At 39.1% G+C, this 21,869-nt stretch overlaps 1 protein-coding gene across 15 annotated transcripts in view; it reads right to left on the bottom strand.

The window, feature by feature from the left end:
* The window catches only part of elna (elastin a), a 142,089-nt gene that overhangs the window by 88,768 nt on the left and 31,452 nt on the right, over positions 1 to 21,869 (bottom strand). For all 15 annotated transcript variants that reach the window (XM_060905760.1, XM_060905768.1, XM_060905762.1 and 12 more), the window contains exons 6-12: positions 9,395 to 9,448; positions 7,956 to 8,021; positions 7,740 to 7,769; positions 6,975 to 7,055; positions 5,517 to 5,597; positions 5,377 to 5,424; positions 5,205 to 5,267 (exon numbers count right to left, since the gene is read on the bottom strand). In XM_060905760.1, coding sequence (XP_060761743.1) covers positions 5,205 to 5,267; positions 5,377 to 5,424; positions 5,517 to 5,597; positions 6,975 to 7,055; positions 7,740 to 7,769; positions 7,956 to 8,021; positions 9,395 to 9,448 — 423 coding nt within the window. The remainder of the gene's footprint in view (positions 1 to 5,204; positions 5,268 to 5,376; positions 5,425 to 5,516; positions 5,598 to 6,974; positions 7,056 to 7,739; positions 7,770 to 7,955; positions 8,022 to 9,394; positions 9,449 to 21,869) is intronic.

Raw genomic sequence — 21,869 nt, 5'->3', positions numbered from 1 at the left:
ACCTGTGAAAGGTAATCCCATGTGATCTCGTTTGGACAGTAAACCTGTTGGTACAGTTAAAGGCAGCACATTAATCTTTATTCTCCGCTTTGACCTATCCAATATGGTGGCGAGGATGACATATGATTCTACGCGGAAGGCGGCGTCTTTAATGGTCCGGAATAAATTGGATTAATTTGCTCCTCTACGCCCTTTTTGAGGAATGTATTGTCGGACTTAAATCAACATCTGAAGAGGTGAGATCGCTCCTTTTTTTCCCTATTTTTGCTGGCGGGATTGCACCATTACACAATAAATATTCACAGTGAAAATATTTTGTAAGCGCGTTTCATGAACCAAGTTATAGGATTTGTTGACAACTCGCATGGCATCGCAATGAGAAGATCATTGGCACTACTGGTGTTAAGAATCAGACCATTTCATAAATTAATATTTTGCTGTAGAGCTGCAGTGTTTGTACAATTGCATGTTTTTGCTTCACTATTACTGTCACTATTCTGCTTCTTGCATTACTACTGTGAACTAACACTGAACATAATAATAATAATAATAATAATAATATCCAAGCTCGTGTTTCACTCTCATTAGTGCTCTGTAAAGCTTTTTCCTGGTGATATCCTGGTGATATTCGTTACACTTCTACCCGGCGTGAAGCACTCACAGTCATGTGGTTGTGACGTCATCGTAAACAAATCCGTTCTACTCATCCAGACGACTTCACAACGGCAACGTTGCCAGATCTTTCCACTCTGGAACCCGTTCTCAAAAAGATTGCGTTTTGGGCACCCAAAACGCCGGTACCGTGTGGACGCCAGGCCTAAACGATAAGCAATTGTATCGGAGTCACCTGAATCCGTTGCCGTGTGGACAAGGCCTAAATTGACCGTAGGTGTGAATGTGAGTGTGAATGGTTGTCTGTGTCTATTGGCCCTTTTCCACTACCCTTTTTCAGCTCACTTCAGCTCGCTTCAGCTCACTTCAGCCCGACACGGCTCGCGTTTCGACTACCAAAAACCAGCACGACTCAGCTCGCTTCAGCCCTGCTTAGCCCCTAAAACTCGCACCGTTTTGGAGTGGGGCTGAAGCGAGCCAAAGCGAGCCGACTGAGGCTGGAGGCGTGAGCAGACACTCCCCTGTGCACTGATTGGTGAGGAGGCGTGTCCTCACATGCCCACACACGCCCCGCGAGCGCGCTGGGATCTGTAAACACCGCAAACCCGGAAGAAGGAGAATTACGAATTACGAGAATTTCTGAAGCCTTATGCGCCTCGCCTCATCTATACGCTCTTGCCAGTATCTGTTGGCGTTGTCGGTGACAACAAGCCACAGCACCAAGACCAGCAACACTAACGACTCCATGTTTATTGTTTACTATTCGGGTCGTGAGACTACCGCTGAAAAGCTCACTGAATCAGTGACATACAGAGCATCGTGGACGAGTTCGCGGAGCGCAAGGCTTGCCGTATGCCCTTCAAATAATGCGCGCAGTAGGCTATTGATGTTTTATTATGAGCCATGTACAGTATGTCGCCTAATGTTTTTTTGTTTCTGAGTTACATGTTCGTTTGAAGGACTTAATGTACAAAATAACATAGTTGCACCCCGTAGTGTTGAAATTGGTAAACACAGTGCATTCAGTGAGGTTTGCACCGCCCTCCTTTTATTTCTGACTCTTCCTGTCACCACTCTGAGCGCTCATTCGTATGCCCTTCAAATAATGTGCGCAGTATAGGCTATTGATGTTTTATTATGAGCCATGTACAGTATCCTAATGTTTTTTGTTTCTGAGTTACATGTTCGTTTGAAGGACTTGATGTACTAAATAACATAGTTGCACCCGGTAGTGTTGAAATTGGTAAACACTGCAGTTGCGGACATTTTGTAGCCTAAAATGATGTTATGATAAGCTTTAATAAAGGGCCCGGTCATTTGCCCCGCCCCCGGCCCGGCTCTGACTTGTTCCGCCACTGTCACTGATGTCACTGTTTGCGCTGCTTAACGACATCACATGACGTCCACCCACTTTCGCTAACTCCACCCAATGTGTCCACCCACTTCCAGCCAGCACGGTTCAGCGCGGTTGTAGTCGAAATGCAACTTCAATAGCCCCGCTCAGCCCGACTCAGCTCGACTCGGCACGGCACGGCTCAGCCGCGTTTGTAGTGGAAAAGCGGCATAAGTGTCAGCCCTGTGATGACCTGGCGACTTGTCCAGGGTGTACCCCGCCTTTCGCCCATAGTCAGCTGGGATAGGCTCCAGCTTGCCTGTGACCCTGTAGAACAGGATAAAGCGGCTACAGATAATGAGATGAGATGAGATGAGATGCCCTTTAAGCCTGTTTACTGATTGCCTAACCTGTGCCCGATATTTTACCTTGTTTCTGGATTTATGGTTTGGATTGCTTGCATGGTTCTTTAATGAAGAAAACCTGCACTTGCATCCAATCTAACATCTGCCTGACAGAAGACTTTCCTGATCATGGATGCAGCAGGTCTGCCTGAACTGCAGCAAGCATTAGCAACTCAAAGTTCTTTGGTCTGGGAACAACAAGAACTTCTTACTGCCTCATTGGAGAGATGCAGCTGAATATGCTTTTGAGTTCAGAATGCAAGATGCTGGCAGAAGATGGAACAAACCTGCACACAAGGCTACTTTTTTCAAGGGTTAAGACAGGATGCAGTCACTGAGGTAACATGCTGGGATAACCAGACATTCTTGGACTCCCTCATTGACCTCCCTATTTGCCTGTATAATTTGCTCCAGACCCAGAGGGGAGGATTGTCATAGAAAGTCACAACCCAAGTCAACAGTGATTAAGAACCTATGTGAACATGTAAAGCACTTCTATTGTGGCAGCTCAATGCAAAACATGAGTTACAACCTTGTTGAATAGCTATGGTACAGATGCAGAACCATTTTGAGGAGGTGCCATACCATAACACATCGCATCTCAGTGAACATATCAACACCTTGCATTCAGAGAAAGTATAATTTTCTGGTCATGTTCTCAGGCAGGTTCTCCATCACCTTGGGCCTCACATGGCTATAGTAATACAACCATTATATATCATGGAGAATGGTCACCATTTGGTCATGAATCATGTCTCAAACAACCCAGTCGCCAAATATAGTAGCCACAACCATTGAAAGCCCAAAGCCAGACTTCAAAGTGGAGATTCCATCCATTTGGTTTAAGTGTTCAGGAAAACAAAGACCAGTGATTTATCTCCTTATCAACTCTATCCAGCCATCCATTATCTATAACCGTTTATCCTGTGCAGGGTCGCAGGCAAGCTGGAGCCTATCCCAGCTGACTATGGGCGAGAGCTGGGGTACACCCTGGACAAGCCACAAGATCATCGCAGGGCTGACAAATAGACAAAGAACAATTCACACTCACACCTAAGGTCAATTTAAAGCCACCAGTTAGTCTAACCTGCATGTCTTTGGACTGTAGGGGAAACCAGAGCATCTGGAGGAACCCAACGCAGACACAGGGAGAACATGCAAACTTCACACAGAAAGGCCCTCGTCAGCCACTGGGCTCGAACCCAGAACCTTCTTGCTGTGAGGTGACATTGCTAACCACTACACCACTATGACACCCCTTATCAACTCTATGATTGCATATTCAATGTCCTTTTTGGCTGTACTCCGTGATGCACCACATTTATCACCTCTGTCAGCTGAACACAAGGCAGTAGAGGAGTATGTCGCCGACGCCATCAAACTAGAAAATATTCACCTCTCTACAACACCTGCTTCAGAAGTATTCTTTTGTGTTCAAAAGAAAGCAGGTGGACTTCAATCCTGTAGTGATTATAATGGATTAAACCAAGCAAAACAGTAAAATATCAATATTCTTTGTCTCTCATCCCAGAAGCTCTCAAACAATTGATGGGACCATGCAAATCTGATCTCAGAAGCACTTGAAGCATTCTTAAACATGATGAGTAGAAAATGTTTAGCACCACCTCTGACTACTTTGAGTGTTGTGTAATACTTCCTAGGCTCCCTAATGTCCCCTCTGTCTTTCAGGCATTAATTGTACTACACAATGGGAAAGATTTATTATTTCCTCTCTTTCTCTGGAAATCCATGTGTATCATGTCATGCAGATGCTGTCCAAACTTTTGAGTATCAACTCTATGTGAAGAATGTGAAATCCATGTGCCTCAATCTCAAGCCTAGGATCTATAATCATCAAAGAGAGCATAATAATAGCTCAAACTAAGGTCAATGCAGTCTGCAGCACAATCAAAAAAATTCCAGAGATTTCTAGTATGTATAGAAGGTTTGGCTACATAGCTGCTCTGTTCACTACACTACTCAAGAAGGGTTTGTGAAAGATAGCATAGAACAATTACGCTAACTAAGCTTTTTCTCATCTGAAGGAGGCAATCACAAAGGGCTCTATTTTAAAACACCCTAATCTTTCCCAAGTATTCATTGTGGAACTCAGTTATCAGAGACTGACTTCGAAAACAGAGAACTCTTAGTGTGAAACTGGTGCTAGAGGTGTGCCAACATGTGTTGGACAGTGCACCACAATCCTTTGTTACCTGTCATGCTGTGGGGGAAGCCATGGCCAAATGGTTAGAGAAGCAGCTTCGGGGCCAAAAGGTTGCCAGTTTGATTCCTTGGACCAGCAGGAATCGCTAAAGTGCCTTTGAGCAAGGCACCCAACCCTCAACTACTCCCCAGGCTGCTCTGGATAAGAGTGTCTGCTAAATGCCATTAATGAAATTTAATGGCCTTGAATTTGAACTTCTAGAATTTCCCTTGACAGCACAACATGGCTGATTCCAAATCTGTTTCCCATCTGCACCATGTACTACAAACCATGTTACATGATTCAATCACATATACATTGACTTCTAATTATACACACCTCTTTAAAATTACATTCATACTATAAATAGCCCAGACTTTTATTCAGTCATTGTAAAGTTTTGCTCCTAGCATTGCAATAGTGACATTTCCAAGCTTTTTGATTCTGTTCTGGCATTCTGGTTGCTACTTTGCTTTTTATGTTTGCCCTGATTTTCTGATGTGTGTAAATTTTTTGACCTCATTTCTGCATTTGTGTTTTGGTTTGTTTGTCTTTAATTAATTAATTAATTAATTAATGAATTAATTAATTAATTAATTAAACCTGTACCTGCAAACACCTACTGTCTGCTTGACAATAATGAAGACCTTACCTGACTTTGGTTTAAGTCCAGTTCCTGTTGCTACACCTGGAAGCACACCTAGGCCACCAAACCCTGTTGGTGCAAACAGTGAAGTCTGATCAACACTTTTTCAGATCTTTATTTTGTCCTGAAAATGACACTTGTCACAAAAAATAGCTTTGGAAATCTATTGGACATGCACCTTGTCCAGGTAGAATTCCACCTTGAAAGGCTCCAGGCACTCCAACCCCTGCAAAACGTAAGACATATATTTATGGAATACATGAAATAAAATGCACCCTGTCATTAGACTGCAGTATTACAATGGACACATGCAAATACCTGGCACTGGTGCCTTTCCTGGTTTTGCAGCTTTTCCACCAGGACCCACACCTGGGAAACCAGTCTGAGGAATGACTGGAGCTAACAGAAAGATAATGTCATCAGTAATACAGTAGTATTTTTACATGAAGATGCCCAAGTAAGACCAGAATATTTTGCTGTGGACCCCTGTGTAAACGCATCTTTAAAGTCTGGATACATGGCCATTTAGCCATTATAGCAAGTTTTGTAAAATGGGTACTGTATATACAAAATTAAATGCACACAATGTGCATGGTTTGCAAAAACCTGTCAGATATCAAGAGTGGTATAATTTTGTTCATACTAGGCAATGACACAAAGGCATATTGCAATTTTTTGAACATGCCATGGTGAAGTTTATTCTATGCAAGGACTAGGAATATGAAGAGAAACAAATATCCCTTTTCCAATGCCAAAAATCTTTCATGCATGAATAGGTGATAATGCATGACTTAAAAATGCATTATAGGCTGTTTTAAGGGGTGCAGGAAATTTTGACCAAAATCACCAAAGATGGAAGAGTTACTCAAACACAAGAATACAAGAGTTAAAATATATTTTGCCAAAACAATGTAGAAACATTTTTATTCTGCCTACAACGATAATGTGTAAAGAACCAGTTTAAAAAAACAAAGCGATAAATGTCATCAGTCTGTCTAAAAATGCCAAAAATGAATAAAAAGCAGCCTAAGTGTGCTTTTGTAATGACTTTATCTTATCGTTGTATAGTGACCTGTGCAGAGTTTTACCTACCATGTACAGGATGCAAAATTCTAAATGATCTGGGAAGACATTTAGTTAGTTGCAACTAAATCCATAAACTACTGTATTTTAAATAAATGCTAAAATCTTCAACACCAGTCAATCTGTTAGCTTGTGTAAACAGAACAATCGGCTCTTCCAGACATGTTCAGCTAACTGTAATGTTGTATGAATAGCATTAGCATTTTGATAAGATGCAGTGGCCATCTTCATGTGTGTTGGAGAAAACAAATATCATGCTTCAGTCTCAGATTATTAGCTGTTGGGCATTAGCGGAGACCTACAGTAGCTAGCTACTCTGACTTGACCTTTACTAAACTGGTAGAAGACTGGGAGCAGGTTCATTTTGAAACGAGGATCCCAGGTTACCATGTAAGTTTTAGGTGGAACAGCTTAGTTCCTTTTTTTCCTTCACCTGGATCCAAAGATAGCTTTCAGATTTGATCAAATCTAACTCTTGATACAGACTGACTCAAGCCCATAAACAATTCACGCAAGTCAGTTTGTAAAATAAGTTATGAGTTATGTAAAGGTAGGAGGGGTTTAGAAGTTGTAGTTTGTCTTGTAAGTTTACAATTAAGGTACTCATATTGAAATCCACAAAAATTTGTGGGATTGAATTTAGGACAGGGTAATGTCGTATTAATTTGCAGTCTGTGAGGTTGTGTGTCTTACCTCCAGCAGGGGGTACAGGACCAACGGCAGGTACAAGGCCTGTGGAGCCAGTACCTATTACTGTCCCTCCAGTACCTGGCCCTAGAGCAAAGCACACAATGAGCTATGTTTATTAGGATGCATTTCAAGAATTCTGATATTAAATTCTGTTTGTTTTTTTTTGTTTTACCTAATTGAATGTCTTGCTTCACCTTTCCACTCTCTTTCAATATGAGGAAATGGGCTGGCAGTTCTGGTTTGAGGACCTGGCACTAGATGTTTCAAAGTGTTCAATTGTTTGCCTAACCTTCTCCTATCTGATGCTGAAGAACAGACATATCATGCTGCTCTTACAATATGAAGTAAAGCACCAGGTTTAGGCAGAAACCACCAGCATAATTCCCCACAGAAGATACACTGGTTGATTTGGCTTAAGATCTGATGCTTGTTAATCGAAACTCAGGCCAACTGGAAAACCATGAAAAGGCGACCATTATTGGAGGAATGCTGCCGACATGCTGTCTCATTCTGTTTTTATAGACCTCTGGTACTGCCAGGCTCTTTGGAATGGTGTCCTGAAAATTTAATGTGCTCAATAGCCATGATTAACATCATTTACTGAACAAAATAATTCATATTTTTCATGAAGGAGTCATTTGATAATTAGGTCAGTTCACCATTTCCCTAACCATTTAGTTTCTTTTTTTGATCAACTAACTTCACTGCTGTGCCAAAGAGAAATGGAATTACACAGATAACAAAGTCAAGACAAAGGTAATTTTGTACCTCCTTTTCCAGGCTTGAGGCCTGCAGCACCTGAAAGAAGATGGAAGTTTACATCTCAGTGGACAACTTTTGTATCGAGCAATGTTTAAATCACAGGATGATACAGAATACAGACAAGCACCAATACCTGGCTGATTCAAATGGAAGAAAGATGTCAAACATGATTGATATATAAAAACCTAACACTGGTTATTGACTTAACGTGCCACAATTAACCTGGTTTTGCAGGCTTCAGTCCTCCTGCTCCAGGGATAACTCCACCGCCATATCCGCCATAACCAACTAAGTGAAGAAATATAAACATTAGCTCAGGCTGTGGCAGTGATGTTCAGACAAACTGTTGATGTAAGCTTTATATCAGTTACTTTGTTACAGTACTTAAAGGAAAAATCCACCCCAAACAACTTGCATATATTAATCTTCATAATGTGATCTTCAGTGGTACCTGAGATTCATTTTGTAATGAAATTATACAAATGTAATGACTTTTTTTTTTAAAAAACTTGTTTCATCACATTTGGTTATGGTTACCTGCTGATAATGACTACAATTTAGTCCTTTAGTCTGTTGAGCTGTCTCACCTCCTCATATTCAGTAATATGACATTAGCTGTCACTGGAAGATCGGGGGGTCTAATTTGTTTTAAGCGCTAAGAGTAAAACCTAAACAGTAACCCTAATGTTTCAGATTGTTGAAATGTTTTATAATCTTCAACTGTTCAGTCTGAGTGAGTCTGTGCCCATGGTAGCCTCAGGTTCCTGCTCATGGCTGACAGGAACACAACCCAGTGAGGGCTTTTGCTGTTGAAGCCCATCCACGTCAAGATTTGACATTTTGTACATGCTGAGATGCTTCACAGATTACCACTGTTGTAAAGAGTGATTATATGAGCTACTATAGATTTCCTAGCAGCTTGAACCAATCTGGCCATTTTCCTCTGACCTCTCTTATCAGCAAGGTGTTTCCACCCACAGCACTGTCACTCAATGTTTTTTGTTTGTTGCACCATTCTGTGTAAACTCTAGAGTCCGTTGTGCATGAAAATCCCAGATCAGCAGTTTCTGAAATACTCAAACCAACTCATCTGGCACCAACAACCATGCCATGATTAAAGTCACAGAAATCACACTTTTTCCCCATTCTGATGTTTGAGGTGAACAGTAACTGAAGCTCTTGACCTGTATCTGGATGAGCTTATGCGCTGTCCTGCTGTCACATGGTTGGCTGATTGGATAACTGAATAAATGAATAAATGAGCAGGTGTCCAGGTGTTCCTATTAATGGTGAGTTAATGAGTTAACTGTAGTGCACTCACCTGTGGATGGTGAGTGTATTTATTATTTTGCATGATTCATGAATAATGTTTTGGTGACTGGCCCTTGGGTATTTTGATGTGGTCTAATCTGACCCTCTTTGAAAAAAAAATTGGACACCTCTGCATTAAGTAAATTTAACTTCAGTGAAGACTTTAACTTTTATTATATGAATAATTGCCCTTTTATTTAAGTGGTTTGGGCACTTGGGTATTTGGGTAGAATTTGGGTACTTGGACGTGATTTCCAAACATAGACAGCAACGTTTCTTGAGCTTTGAGTGTAATATGGCACACATATAATGCTATTCCCCAAAGTAGATATAGAGTAACAATACTACACCTCCAGGTCTATATCCTCCAGTGCCTGGGCCACCTGCTCCCAAGTTTCCATAACCTTAGAAAGGAAAAAGAAAAGAAAGGAAAGGGAATATTTAAGAGCAGAATGTAGTGCTGGGTATAATAGTCATTTATTTCCCTTGTTCAGCACCTACCACATTTCAAACTGCAGTAAGAATTTTATTTGGCATGCACAGACCGTAAATAACAGATGGGTCAGTTTAGTAATGTGAGAGAGAGAGAGAGAGAGAGAGAGAGAGAGACTGAGGTAGAGAGAGGTACGAGGCTTTTGGATGCTTTGAACAATCTTTTTTGGCTTTGAGAGAAAGGAGTTTAACTCATTGAATATTTATGTCAAGCCCGTGTTCTCGTCCCACATGGAGATCGTGTTCTCTTTCCACATGGAAGTACTACACAAATGGAGTCATTCACCAGACTGCATTCCTACTTTATGACACAGAGTGAGCGGAAGAGAGATTGGAGCAAGATGAGCAGAGGAATGCTTGGTCTGTCAGTCGCACTTCTGCCACTATAAATCTGAAAATAAAGCTACTATTTATGGTAAGAAAAAACAACAACAGTTTGACAAATGGAGAAAGACAAGGCCAAGCATATTTACTATCTCAAGTCTCTGCTAATTATGATGCGGCCCATCTTTCCTCCTACAGTATATTCATTTTTTCATCATTCACAGCCAAGAGTGAACAAATTATGAATTATGAAAGTCTGAACTGTACATTCCCTAATAATGGGAAAACAAGAATTTTACAGTATATTGTAAGATTGATGCATTCCAATGCTGTGAGACAAAGGTTTGTTATGGAACATTTTTTTTTTCAGATTTGCTTGCCACTTTTTTAGGATTGAGACAGGAGGACTATACCCCTTTGGGCAAATGGCCTGTCACTGGTAGTTTTTTGAACAGTCATCGGCATTTTCAAGGTCGTCAAACTGCTAATCTTCTCCATTATTCAACCATTTTTAGGCTTTTTTTCTGAATTATTACGCTCATAGAATTTTCTGGCTTTTAGACACATCATGGAGACATTACTCCTAGCAAATGATAGTATTAAGGGATTAGAAAAAAGGAGGACTACTTTGAGATTAATGCTGTCTCAGAGACATGTGTCAACTAATGTGAGCCCATTCCTAAACTTTCTCACATTCTGAAAATCCATCACAAACCTAATATACGCCAGTTGATCTCTGGTGATCAGTCAGAAAAAGGAATCTTCAAATATGTGGAACAGGCACTTAGACAGGGGTGTCTGCCATTAGTTAATGATGCACTATGAAGCACTCCCCTGATTTCCCTATGTCAGACAGCAAGCCTCCCTCAAGCACCTCACGTATTGTCTGATTAGTCCAACTTTCCCTGATGGAATTGAAGCCAAGCCTTGTGTGATTGGAATGCATTACTGGCACTTTGTAGTGTCTCATTGAAGCTCTGAGTGCAACAGGTTTATCTGCACTAATTCAAAAGGAGAAGATAAGAGAGTGCAGAGCAGAGAGCCATGTCTGCATGCATATAAACATTTATACACGAGCATGACTTGGCTTGGGAGAATTCTTATGAATTTGCAATCTTCCATTTTGGACACACCATAACTACGTATTTTAAAGGAACAGGTCAAATTAGACCTTATATGAAATACACCACAGCTCATTAGAAGTATTATCAAGAGAGGCCTTAGGTTATGTAAAATTAAGATCTGATTCTTTTCAGACTTGATGGCTTGCTGTTGATTGGAATCATTATTCACATGTACCACTCCCAAGGCTCATTGATTACCCAGAAGACTACAGACAACTTCCAGATTTATTCTGGCTATAGTGCTGATCAAATCAGCTTTGTCTTTCTCTAAACACAACATAACCATTGTATGGGAATAAGATATTCTATATCACAACTTATAACAATAAGAAATATATAACAACTTCAACATGTTTTTATTTTGTAAATTTGTGACATATAATGCCAATTATGTCCATTTCCACTACAAAATGTGGAAAAGTTCAAATGGGGTGAAATCTTATGCAAGGCACTGCATGACTTAAGAAAATAGAAAATATTCTAGTTACTATGAAGATCCTGGTGTAGTACAACAGAACTGTTTTTGCATGTTATGTAGTGTACAAAATAGACAGCCAGAAGTTAGCAGGAGAGCTCAAAGACTATGGCCACCCAGCGTCAGTTTAGCCAAAGTCAATATTCAGGCCAAGAGTCTCTCCAGCTCTCAGACATGAGAAGTTTGGGTAAGTTAATCCTCAATGCAAACAAACTCCATACTGAGGGGAATAGGATATGAGAACATTCATCTAACCATTTTTTTTTGCCTGTTTTTGCTCAGATACCATGTCTCAGACATGACATCTGGAGCGCTAAACAATGCAGGTAGGATGAGCCAAGCTGAAGAACTATAGTGGCATTATCTGTAACTTTGTTCTCTCTGCCTTCCTCTCTCTCTCTCTCTCTCTCTCTCTCTTTCCCTTCCTTCACCAGATGCGGATGCTAAAGGATTTAATTTAAGAGAGCAGAAAATTCCATGGCCCTGGTCCATGGAATTGACGACAGCCACAGCAAAAAATCTACAGACTCCTGGAGTCCAACGGCAGTGGTGTCCTGCAGATTGCAATCAATTTCATTACCCTGCAACACTGACATGCCAAATTAAAAAAAGAAACAGAAAATGCCTACAGGAACATACACTCCCCTTTCTTTTTAGCAAAGTAGTCATAGATTCATGCTACTAAATAGTCCAAAAATTACGCTAACTACTGCTTGCTGGCTTTTTCCACTACAAGCCTAAAAGGCCAATCTAAAAAGCCAGCATTCAGTTCAGCGAAATCAGTCACAGCCATTGGAGAGAAGTGGCACAGTACTTGGCACAAATGATCTGAGACCAGAATGAAGTACCCCCAAGGTTTGTTTCTCAATTGCTAAAACAGTCCAGGATGTTGCAGGATGATGCACTTAAGGAGCACTATTTAGCAGCCATCTTATGAAAAGCTTTCAATGAAGCAGTGTTCTGGTCCGAAACATAGATGGAAGAATGTTCAATAAGTTATGAGGCTCAAACTTGTTTAGAGAACTTAAAAATTCAAGTAGTACAAACAGGGATGGTTAATACACAGGATGGGTCATTTTTACAAATTCACTGTAGAAAGATTTTCATATAAAATCCAATTAAAACAAATATTTTGAATGCTAAATACAGATACTAATGCCACACAGCCTTAATATTAACCCTTGCACCTTTTGTATCATTTAATTCCTTAGTTGGATATTTAGAAATTTACAAATGTTTGACTTTTTTTTTTAAGTTTTCCTGAATAACAGGTTGAGTCACACATTAAGGGCTTGACAACTGTGTGTTAATTGTTCTCTTAAGCTGGTTTCACATTGTGTGATTTTAGCCATCTATTAAGATTTTGAGATCCCATCTTGGCCAAAAATCTTGGCCAAATCCTACAAGAGACTGTCTGAAAACCGTATGTTCTCTATGTTGTATTATACAATGAAATTCCTCTAACAATAGACTTGTGATTAAAGAAAATTACTACATTTTGAATACATCATCAATCAGCACGATCTGGGCTTGTGCAGAAAATGGGCTCACATAAACAGAAACATTCTTCAAGCTGAACAATAACATAACAGTGGTCGCAATCTGATATATGGATCAAAAATTTGAGACATTGCTAGAACTTCGTCAACAGTCATTTTTGGTCTCAGTGGTACTAAATCAGATGTTGAGCACCTCATCGAATGTATGCATTCTAAAGCCATCAATCTCAACCCAATAATTATTTTACAATGTGCAATTTTCAGGCAGAAATTCATACAGTGTAAACCTGACTTTTCTCTTTGCCACTTAATATAACTGAGGATACTCTTACTTGAGCTCATTTGTAAAGACAAAAATATTGTTTTACTTCATTATCCTCAATTTTTTTGTTTGTTTTATTTTATTTCATGGATATTCTGCCTAATTATTTGTTTCTGTCTGTGATTGCCTACTACACATTTACATCTTTTAAATGAGTCTGTTGTTTCACCAAACATTATCACATTAAGGTCAACAGTGACTAAGATGGATGAATTTATCACTGGCTGTGTGCTTGAAACAGATTTTTCCTTTTAGTCTGTCAAGATATATCTCAATATATCTTTATAGTTATCAGCCAAGTGGCTTATCTAGCAAGCTGAGAATGTTTGACCTTCTGCATACACTATATAGCCAAAAGTAGATTGACACCTGATCTTTGTACCCATGTTCTTGTTGAAAATCCCATTTCAGATCTAGTTCCCCCTTTGCTGTTATAATAACCTGCACTCTTCTGATAAGACTTTCCATTGGATTTTGGAGGATGGCTATGTGAATTTGTGCTCATTCAGCCACAAGAGCATTAGTGAGATTAGGAACTGATGCCTGGGGTGCAGTTGGCATTCCAGTTCAGACCAAGTGTTCAGTGAGATTAAGGCCAGGGCTCAAGTGCAGGCCACTCAAGTTCTTCCACACTAACCTTAGCCAACCATGTCTTCATTGACCTTGCTTTGTGCACAGGAACACTGTCATGCTGGAACACATTTGGACCCCTTAATGTCAATGAAGGGAAATTGTAATGCTCAAGCATATAAAGACATTCTAGACAATTGTGTACTTCCAACTTTGTGGGAACAGTTTGGGGAAGAATGACATATGGATTTGAGGGTTAGTGTCTAGTATACATCATAGTGTACATCGTACATATGTTAATACATAGGTTTTGTTTGTCTCCATTTATTTATGCTACAGTATATTACATTATAAAGTTATACTAGAATAGTCTAGTTAATAAACATTTTCTCATGCTTTGTCAAGTAGTTATTTAGATGACTACTTTCATTTTGGTAATTACAGTGTTTTCTGATTAGAGGTAGGTACAGTCAGGATTTTGGTTATTTTTATCCAACTCACTTCCATTCACTGTGCTGTGTCTATCAGAACTGGTAAACCCTTCTTACAATTTTACGCACTTCAGAGTAAGACACTTATTCTGAGACCCATAATGGGTGGACAAATAACTATCCCAGGCACCCTGGACAAACACATTTTTTTTTAAGTTTTTTTTTTTATGAAGGATTAACAACCAGAAAGACAAATGTTTTTATTTGTACCCTATGCAGCTTTATGAAAACTTAATACACTTCACAGAGGGTTAACATGCCTTGATACTATAGGCCAAGCTTCTTATTCCAAATTCTACCACCTGCTAGCCTATATTACACACATTGACTAAGATGCAAACTGGTTGATGACAGAACCGATTTTACTAGCCAGATTAATTCGCATGCCTAGATAACAGATGATCTTTTTACAAATCAGAAACACATAGGTATATGGAAACAGTGATGAAACTGAACAGACTAAAGTGCAATGCAAGGCTGCCATATAACTCTCATGCTATAAGCAACAGTCACCTTGGGGTTAAACATGTCGAGAGAGAATAAAGACACTAGCCAGAATTTTAATAATATGTTTTATGTACAATGTGAGACAGAAAGCCATAGCTTGTAGCCGAAACATTGGCCAATGACTTGTTGACTTTTTTTTTTGTCAAAAGCACATATACGATTCATACCACATAAGAACCTTTGTTAGAAAATGATAACACTCATAAAACTGGTTTGTTTCCATTAGTCTGTATTAAGGCAGCTACCTAGCTAATTCATCATATGTGCTTACACTACACTCAGAGCCACTTTTTAGCACAGTCAGGTGTGCAGCACAGTGGGGCTTTTACTTGCCTGATAGGCTAATCAACTTATACTTTGTCCAATACTGAAAATTGACCTAATGATACAACAAAGAACACATCAAGCAGACGAGATTAACCATTTCATTCCTGCTAATGTATCTGATAGTTTGATGACAAAAGGAACTGGAATCCATGGACAAACCATAATGTATCTCTCTCTTGAAAAGAATTGGGTAACAGTGATGCTCTAAAAATAATTGGAATGGCTGTATGATGGTGTTAAATCCATTGTATTCATGCACAATGATTTTCTCTTCATACTTCAGTGACATTTTGGCTTGGTTACTGACTGCAGTGATCCAACACTTTGTCTCCTCTGAACCAATCAAAGCCTTAGTCACTTCTATCAGTCATGGCAAATTTACAAGACCTGATCTAAGACCAGCACTCTGGTGTAATTATCCGCCCCAACTCCTGAATGGTGACAACTCTGTTGCACTTCAAGGCCCCAGTGTGCTTTTCTCATTTTTCCCCTTATAAGTCATTGTTTCTGCCGTCCCAAATCTTGTGGTCTGAAGGTGAACACCTGCCAAAAAAATTCTGTTTCTCAGCTATATTCCCTATAACTCACAAATAAGAGTGCTCTTTTTTTTTTTGCTTTCCCATGATGTTTCTGCCGATCTGTTGCCAGGCCCTTTAGTTTAGACCAAACTCGGATCAGAGCTGAAATAAATAGGAGCAGCTGTTTGGCTCACCTAGCTCCTGCTCTTCCACTGTCATCGTGAAGGATTAGTTTCTTCTTCAAGGTACAGTGAAACCTTCATGCTGAAAGTTTGTTCTGTTAATCTGCTTGGTTCTATGACAGTTCTCTGCGATACTAATTCGATTCACAAAATCTGGCGATGTTACAGGCTTTTTTATTTTTATTTTTTGCAAGAATGGTTCCTATTTACAAGCATCTGTAAACCTTACTTACAACAATTACAACAATGGTACCAGACTACACTGCTGTGACTTCACCTCAAGTCAGACACAACACTTCCCTACCTCCCCACCTCACTGAGTTTTCTATAATACTGCATTAAACCTCATTCCCAGTGGTTTGGATTCATTCACCAGATACTGACCGTAAAGCTGATTCATTGATTTTTCTATATAATAAAATTTACATATACTAAATATGGACTGGTAACATTTCCTAGCAATTCTGTCATCATAATCCATTTAGAACAATTCTAGCAAATCCATTTATCCTTAATCCTTTTTATATATAGTACTTTATAATGATTCAAAGATTATTTATTGTCAATTCACTATAGATCCAGGACATATAGGTTGGTAGAAGCCTGTATAAATACTGATTGTTATGTGCTTTTCATTCAGAACACACGTTCTACAACATTGTTGGGTTTTTGGTTGGTATCAGTGGGCTAGCAGGGCTACATTCCCTGTCCTTTAGCATCTACATCAGATTATTTGCTGGTCATAAAAGTATTAAAGTGGATAATTTTGGATTTTTTGTAGAACCAAGAACACCACCACCACCACCACCACAAGTGGTTGTAAGAAAAATATACAGCTAACAGGTATTCCACGAAATCAAATCGTACATGAGCTGATAGCTGACGAGGCATGTAGCACCAAGTTGGCTATAAGCCATGTATGATGAGATTGAGTGGAATAATTGTTTTATTCTGTCCACATTCACTGGATTTTGAGAAACAGAGCATTTTTATTTTTTGCAAATTCGATAAATAAAAACTTTATACAGAACGTCTAACAAAATCTTTTCCCCTTAGAATGTAAACAAACTGGCGAAATGACAGTAATTTGTGGAAAATGCTATCATAATACTTCTTGAAAAATAAAAAAGATACGTTTTTACCATCAAATACTTTTATTCCATATTTTGTTGCTTTTTTGTATTTTTGGGGTTTTGTTTTCAAGTAAAGTTTTTATTTCGTCCTCGGTTGGTTCAGCAACACGCTCCGCCATTTTGTTTTTCTGTACTCACAGTATATAAGCTGATAGCCTAGTAGTAGAATAGCCAATCAGAGCACACAATTGCTCATATCCAGTGAATGTGGATAGAATAATATGGGATATTGAAGTGATGTAATGCATTGCTGAAGCCTAATCATTTCATTGTCTAGCTCAGGGCTTTTCAAAGTGTGGGGCACGCCCCCCCTGGGGGACGCCAGAGTTCTTCAGGGGGGGCGCAACGTGAGGAAAAATAAACCAGAATAAGTTACTACTGCGGACATTTAGCGAACTTCAGCTAGCCTTTACCAGAGACAAAATGGATCGATTTTTAGTACCTAAAGCTACAGTGAGTGAGGAGACAGAGTCTGGGCCAAGCAAAAAAATAGAGCCTCCAGGATGTTGCGATTTGCAACTTCAATGCAAATTCAACCAATCCCTGCGAACTCAGGGCGGTGTTGCAATTATATCCAATCACCGCAACTTTCCCGCAAATTTGACCAATCGTTGGTGTCGTCTTGAGGTGACGTCGACAAACTACCTTCCGCCTTACTTCCGTGTATACGTTCAAGAGAAGCAGCATGCGCGCAGTGTTGCCAGATTGGGCAGTTTCAAGTGCATTTTGGCGGGTTTTGAATTTTGGACTGGAAAACGTCAGCAGTATCTGGCAACATTGCATGATGTGCGAGTCAGTGTTTATATAGGCTTAAATTCTGTTACTGAAAATGTGTGATGTTTACAGTGAAGGACTGTGTGCACTTTACATTTTATTTTTACTTAATACAAGAAATTAATGGATGCCAACATTTTTGCCAAAATGGTATTTTATTTTCCATTGTTTAGGCAGCTTCAGCATCATACTGTGAGATTCTGTTCAAATTGTTTTTTTTCTTCTATGAAGCCTGAGCCATTTATTTTATTAGTTTATAATTATTGTTTAATTTAGTCTTCAGGAGAGACTGCCTGCACACAGTACTAGTATTAATAGTTTTTTTTTCTTACATGAAAGCTGAGGCATTTATATTATATTTTAAGGTAACTTCATGTTGTGCTGTGAGGTTCTGTGCACTTTAACTTTTAAACCAACAGGTGCATTTGGATAAGTAAAGCCTATTTTTCTGCATTTTTGTAGTCCAGGTAATCTTTTATATTGGTAAAGTTGTTTATAGGACCATTTCTCAGTGTCTTTGTTTTTTTAATCAATAGTTTTTCAGTAATTACTTAATATTTAACATATCACTCAATTTTAATCACAAAAAGAGAAAATCGCAACAATTTCTCGCAACTTTCACTTCCTCCCGCAATGTAATCGCAACAAAAACCTAAAAAACACTGCAACTTTCATTGCAATTTTTTGGAAACCCCCCGCAACATCAGACATTTTAGCCTGCAAAAATCACAAAAAAGGCCCGCGGAATCCTGAGGGGACTGAAAAAATAAGGAAGTATGACCATGATTATTTAAAGTTTGGATTTTCATGGACTGGATCTGAAGATGCTCCACTGCCACAGTGTGTTGTCTGCCAAGAGGTGCTAGCTAACAATGCTACGAGATGTTTAAAATGTGTAAAACAAGATGTTTTAAAAAGCACAGATGTTTAAAATGTGAAAAAAAAGTGTACAACAACCATTTTTTTAAAAATACGAATGGAACATTAAGTATAGCAACAACAAAAATTGTGGGGGTGGGGGGGCTGTTGTTTATTTGCTCTCCGACCCTTACGAAAATTAACCATGGTTTTACTATGAAAACTAACCATGGTTTTACCATGGTTTATAGTTATTCATGGTTTTCATGTTTTTTTGGGTAACCATGAAAACCATGGTGCATTTTACCTCAATGTTCACTTAAATTTTTAGGTTGTCTAAGTAAATGTTAATGTATCTGGGCTGTTAATCGAGATCCTTCTCTACAGCATTGACTGTTGGACGAAAGCATGGTAATACTACAGTTAGTGCATCCTTTTAAAACCATACTATCCCTTTTTAAACTAATTTCGTAGTTACTATGACCTATTACACATACAACTATGATGCTACCACAGCTACTGCAGTACTATGGATAAACCACAGTAATGCTATGGTTGGTTCATAGTACTTAGAATCACCATGAAATACCATAGTAGATCCATGGTTACTACCATGATAAACCATAGTAATACTATGGTTGGTTCGTACTTAGAATAACCATGAGATACCATGGTAGAATCATGGTTACTACATAAAAACCATGGTAAAACCATAGTAAACCATGGTAGGTTTTCGTAAGGGGAGGGGGGGCTGACTCTCCCACACTTTGAAAATCCCTGGTCTAGCTAATGACTGATATTAGATTTTAGCCTTCCCATCTATTCTCACATTCAGCTATCACAGGACAGCATGCTTCATTCAACACTAATGCCCAAATGTACAAATGTGTCAGTGAGACATGGAGGATAGGGACCACCAAACTTACATTTGTAAAATACAGCTCAATAAAACCATGGCATGAAACAATGGGCAGTGAACAAACAGTATGTTTGTCTTTTTCCCCAGTTATCCATGAGTATCATTACTGTACAAACACTTTGCTCTGCAAGAACAGTTTGCATATCATGAAATCTTTGTACAGTACACTTATAAAGTTCACAGCATGTAGAAAGAGTGATTTTGTTATTTCGGTCTCTGAAAAAAGAACAACATGAGTAACACAAATGCGGCTTCAGAAACGAGTCCAGTGTCAACTGGCTTTTAGGGAACATTGCCTACTGCTCGACTGCATGATGAAGTGTTACACTATAAATACAACATGACAACATGGATACACTCAAGATTCAGCCCAAATGATTTTAAACTCAATAAACTCATCACTGCCATATTGCTAACTGGAGCCCAAATGTATGTTTGTTGCTGCAGGTCACATACTAACAGACTGCAGCCAGGATCTTTTATTTATATCTCATCTCATCTCATCTCATCTCATTATCTCTAGCCGCTTTATCCTTCTACAGGGTCGCAGGCAAGCTGGAGCCTATCCCAGCTGACTACGGGCGAAAGGCGGGGTACACCCTGGACAAGTCGCCAGGTCATCACAGGGCTGACACATAGACACAGACAACCATTCACACTCACATTCACACCTACGGTCAATTTAGAGTCACCAGTTAACCTAACCTGCATGTCTTTTGACTGTGGGGGAAACCGGAGCACCCGGAGGAAACCCACGCGGACACGGGGAGAACATGCAAACTCCACACAGAAAGGCCCTCGCCGGCCCCGGGGCTCAAACCCAGGACCTTCTTGCTGTGAGGCGACAGCGCTAACCACTACACCACCGTGCCGCCCCCTTTTATTTATATGTAAATTAATATTAATTATACATCGTTCTCTTGATGAAAGGCCTCAGGCAAGCATTTCCAAAAATATGTTCTAAAAAAATCAGCAGACATCAAAGGGCAAATGTTCAGGTGCTCATGAGTTAACCATTTACAACACTATTATTGAGTACAATGCTCTTATGCACAGATTACAATGACATAAATGACATTATGCTTTCCCAAGCTTTATAAAGTGCATGTAATGCATGTAACTAGTACTACTCTGAACATTTATACAGACTTATGCCAAGCATTATATTATTCAGCTATGGAAATAAAAAAATAAATAAAAAAATAAATAAAAGACCACTTTTAATGGTGGTCACCATTAAAAGTGGCCTCTTAATTTTTTTCCATAGCTGTATTATGTATGTTATATAGTTATAAATATATTGTGTATGCTAGTATTTCTAAATGTATAATGCATTATTAATACAACATTCAATGGAAGGTTTAGTAAATAACCAATCATCAGTGACTGTTCAATTGAATTTTGAAGATAGCTTTAAGCATACCATTCCATTTGAAATAAAACTCAATTGTCAAATAAGCAAAAAAAAAGTCATATAATTTGTTATAACAGTTATGACATGTTTATAGATGTTTAGAACACCAAGTGAAGCACCTGATTTTCAGTAAAACACTGTGGTGCAAATTGTGCATCAGAAAAATTTCAATAAACTTGCCAGCAGCAATGGTATGTTCAGTTGTAACACATGTCCAGATGGTCCACACATGAATTTGGTTCTGACAAGTCAGACTTGAGGAATGATATGGCCAATAAACTGAGCTCACAAGATTGTTCTGCTGTCTTCTCTCCAACCTGCATGTTTACTTATTGCTTTCCCATTGTTCCAAACAGGATTGACAGGAATATTACGTGTTGTGTTCAGGGGGACAAAATGACATGATGATAAGCAGGATTTCATGAAAATATTTAAGGGCTAGAGTGAAAGTCTAGAGTCAACTAGAAAGACTAGAGTGAACTAGAAAGACGCACTCGTCTAAATGCTGCTATGGAATGTGATAGGTAATAGAAATCATAGTTATGTGTTAGATTCCTGGTACTACTGCAAAATCACTGCATCGGCGGTGCATATAAAAACTTGATGAAGTAATAAATTGAATGCATTGCTTTGTTTCTGTCTCTGTTATTCAGACATTTCCATAGAAAGTCTAAAATATTTTATGACCTAAACACTACATGTCTGAGAGCTACCACAGACCTGTCAAGTATTTTAGGTAAGAGGATTTTTTTAACATTAGTTTTTTTATGTAACTCTCGGAACACTAGGTTTTGGCAGCTTTCGTTTAACTAAGCTATTGAAAAAAAAAACTGTGTAATGAATCATACACCAAAAGTAGAACCACATTTTGATGATGACCTTGTTGTAGCAAATGG

This window comes from Neoarius graeffei, chromosome 23 (assembly GCF_027579695.1).
Source record: "Neoarius graeffei isolate fNeoGra1 chromosome 23, fNeoGra1.pri, whole genome shotgun sequence".
Lineage (NCBI taxonomy): Eukaryota > Metazoa > Chordata > Actinopteri > Siluriformes > Ariidae > Neoarius > Neoarius graeffei.
The sequence above is the reverse complement of the archived record's forward strand: the minus strand, read 5'-3'. Positions and strand labels throughout refer to the sequence as shown.